The 2689-nt window shown below is 43.7% G+C and overlaps 1 protein-coding gene across 1 annotated transcript; it reads right to left on the bottom strand.

Moving 5' to 3' along the window:
- Positions 1 to 763: 763 nt before the first annotated feature.
- On the bottom strand, positions 764 to 1534 carry LOC125555477 (probable glutathione S-transferase). The gene has a single exon (XM_048718419.1). The coding sequence runs from the start codon at positions 1439 to 1441 to the stop codon at positions 1109 to 1111; it is 333 nt and encodes a 110-aa protein (XP_048574376.1). The 5' UTR covers positions 1442 to 1534; the 3' UTR covers positions 764 to 1108.
- Between the last annotated feature and the right edge of the window lie 1155 nt (positions 1535 to 2689).

Below are 2689 nucleotides of genomic sequence, written 5' to 3'. Positions count from 1 at the left end.
GAGCTGCGCAAATGTTTTTCTATGAAAGACTTAGGTACAGCAAAGAACATTCTCAGAATGAGAATTGATCGAGACAGAAATTGCAACAAGTTGTACATGTCTCAAGAGAAGTATATTGAGAAGGTACTTCAGAAGTTCAGGATGAAAAATGCTAAAGTTGTGAGTTTTCCACTAGCAGCCCATTTCAAGTTGAGCAGAAAGCAATGTCCTACCATTGATAACAGAAAAAGGAAATGCATCATGTTCCTTATGCTCCAGCAGTTGGGAGTTTGATGTATGCTATGGTGTGTACAAGGCCTGACATTGCTCATGCGGTTAGTACCGTGAGCAGATTTATGTCCAATCTAAAAAGACCTCATTGGGAAGCCGTGAAGTGGATTTTGAGATATCTTCGGGGCAGCACAAATCTGAAACTTTGCTTTGGTGGTGGTGAAGCCAAGCTGATTGCCTTTTCAGATTCTGACATGGCTGGAGATGTTGACAGAAGGAAGTCTACTTCAGAATACTTGATTACCTATGCAGGGGGAGCGGTGTCATGGCAAAGTAGGCTACAAAAGTGTGTGGCACTGAATACAATTGAAGCTGAATTCATTACAGTAGCAGAGGCGAGCAAAGAACTATTGTGGCTGAAACGGTTGGCTTGTGAGCTTGGTTTTAAGCAAGACAAGTATGTGTTGTTTTGTGACAACCAAAGTGCTATCCACTTGAGTAAGAATGCAAGTTTTCATTCAAGGTCTAAGCATATAGAAGTCCTCTATCATTGGATTCGAGATGTGTTGTATTCCAAGCAAATGCAACTTGAGAAGGTTCACACCGATAACAATGGGGCTGATATGTTGACTAAAGTGGCGACAAGAAAGAAGCTCGAAGTATGCCGCCGGCTCCCTGGCATGGCTGCCGGAAGGTAGTGAGACCCTCCATGATGTCGGGAGGGGTAGTGAGACCCCCATGATGTCGGGAGGGGGAGTTTGTTGGGTTAAATCTCTCCAGGTAGCCGGGGCCGTCCCTCCTGCTGAAGAACCTCGCCTTGGACTCCCTCAACACCCCCTCCAAGGTTTCCATGGCCACGGCCGTCTTCTTCCTCTCCTCGTCCTTCTTCTCGCCCGTCCTACCGTGTCGTCAATGAAAGCGGCCCACGAGAGAGCGACGGCTTGGCCGTAAGGGTCGTCGGCGGGGAGGAGGGCCCGGCGCCGGAGAAGGCCTCGTCGATGTACCGCAGGATGACGGACGACTCGCAGACAGGCTTGCCGTTGTGGATGAGCACCGGCACCTTGCCGCCGTGGACAGGGTTGGACCTGAGGAGCAGCTCGCTCTTGTTCTGCAGGTCCTCCTCCACGTACTGGTAGGTGAGGCCCTTGAGGCGGAGCGCGATCTGCACCCGCACCACGAACGGGCTCGCCCACATGCCCACCAGCTTCAGCTCCCCTCCGCAGCCGGCCATTCCCTTCCTGCTGCTTTGCTTTGCTACTCTCTCAGCATCGGGCTCATTTGCTCCTTTCTTAATTGCCGGCCTTGTTGATTGATCTTTTGTCTTTGAAGGACTCAATGACCAAGCACGTACCTGCTACCACTCGTATATGATAATATCTTTTTTTTTGAAACGGAATCGTATATGATAATATCGTATGACGTCTCGTGCTTAGCTTCTGGGCAAGATACAAGGATGACAATTTTACCCATGATACGGGTACCTATAGGTACTATACCCATATGGGCATGGTATAAGCATATTTTTATACCCATAGATAGTACTTATACCCTATCCGTTAAGTTATGTAAGGTACGGATAAAGTCTTGTATCCACGGATATACTTATACCCTACCCGCTTGTGAACTAATGTTAAGTTGTTATCAATTAATTATTAATTTGTCATGTGCTTCATCTACTCTTGTTGACTTATGAGTATGTTATGATTTCTAAATTTTAATAGTGACCATGTACTTATCTACCTGTTATTGAGCTGAGATAATTGATTTTTTATCAAATAGCTATCAATGAGTGTAAAACTATGAACAACTTGTGTACTATTTGTTCTACCCGCTGGGTACCTAATGAGTATGGTACCCGTCGAGTATGGATACGGGTAAAGTGTCATACCGTGGGTACGGGTATGGATAGAATTTTTGTACCCACTGACTATACGAGTATGAGTATGATATTACTCTATCCTGCCCATTGCCATCCTTAAAGAACAGGTATAATTTGTGTTACCATCAGAAATGTCTTTTGGTGCTCGAGCTTTATGGGGCTCGGTTTGAAAAGAACAAATTCAAAATAAATAGTATTTTGAAGTTCCAAATATTATGTTAACAAATCTACATTGTAATACAGATGTATATACCATGTGTGCAAATTTTTATGAGAAAATGCACTTTTTTTGCGGGTATATGAGAAAATACACTGACACACGAGGTACACAAAAATGAAAAAATTGTGATTTTGAAGACAAGGAACAGTATTTGTACAGTTCACTATTAAAAACCACTATTTTCACTTTTTTTGTAGAGCTAGCGTGTCAATAGTTTTTTCTCATGAAAAGTTATACACATGTATTGCGAGACGAAGCAGCAACTCGCCTCTCACGCCTGGTAAATTGGCCGCCATACATACTGTTCTGCCTGTTTTTCCTTTTTCGGTTTTACAATTTACTGTTATTTCTTCAATGAAAAATATATAATAATTGAATTC

Source organism: Triticum urartu, chromosome 5 (genome assembly GCF_003073215.2).
Source record: "Triticum urartu cultivar G1812 chromosome 5, Tu2.1, whole genome shotgun sequence".
In the NCBI taxonomy this organism is placed as follows: domain Eukaryota; kingdom Viridiplantae; phylum Streptophyta; class Magnoliopsida; order Poales; family Poaceae; genus Triticum; species Triticum urartu.
The sequence above is the reverse complement of the archived record's forward strand: the minus strand, read 5'-3'. Positions and strand labels throughout refer to the sequence as shown.

Bases quoted from the DNA above. Each gene is read 5' to 3' on its own strand.
- LOC125555477 (XM_048718419.1), bottom strand. From the start codon at position 1,441: ATGGCCGGCTGCGGAGGGGAGCTGAAGCTGGTGGGCATGTGGGCGAGC.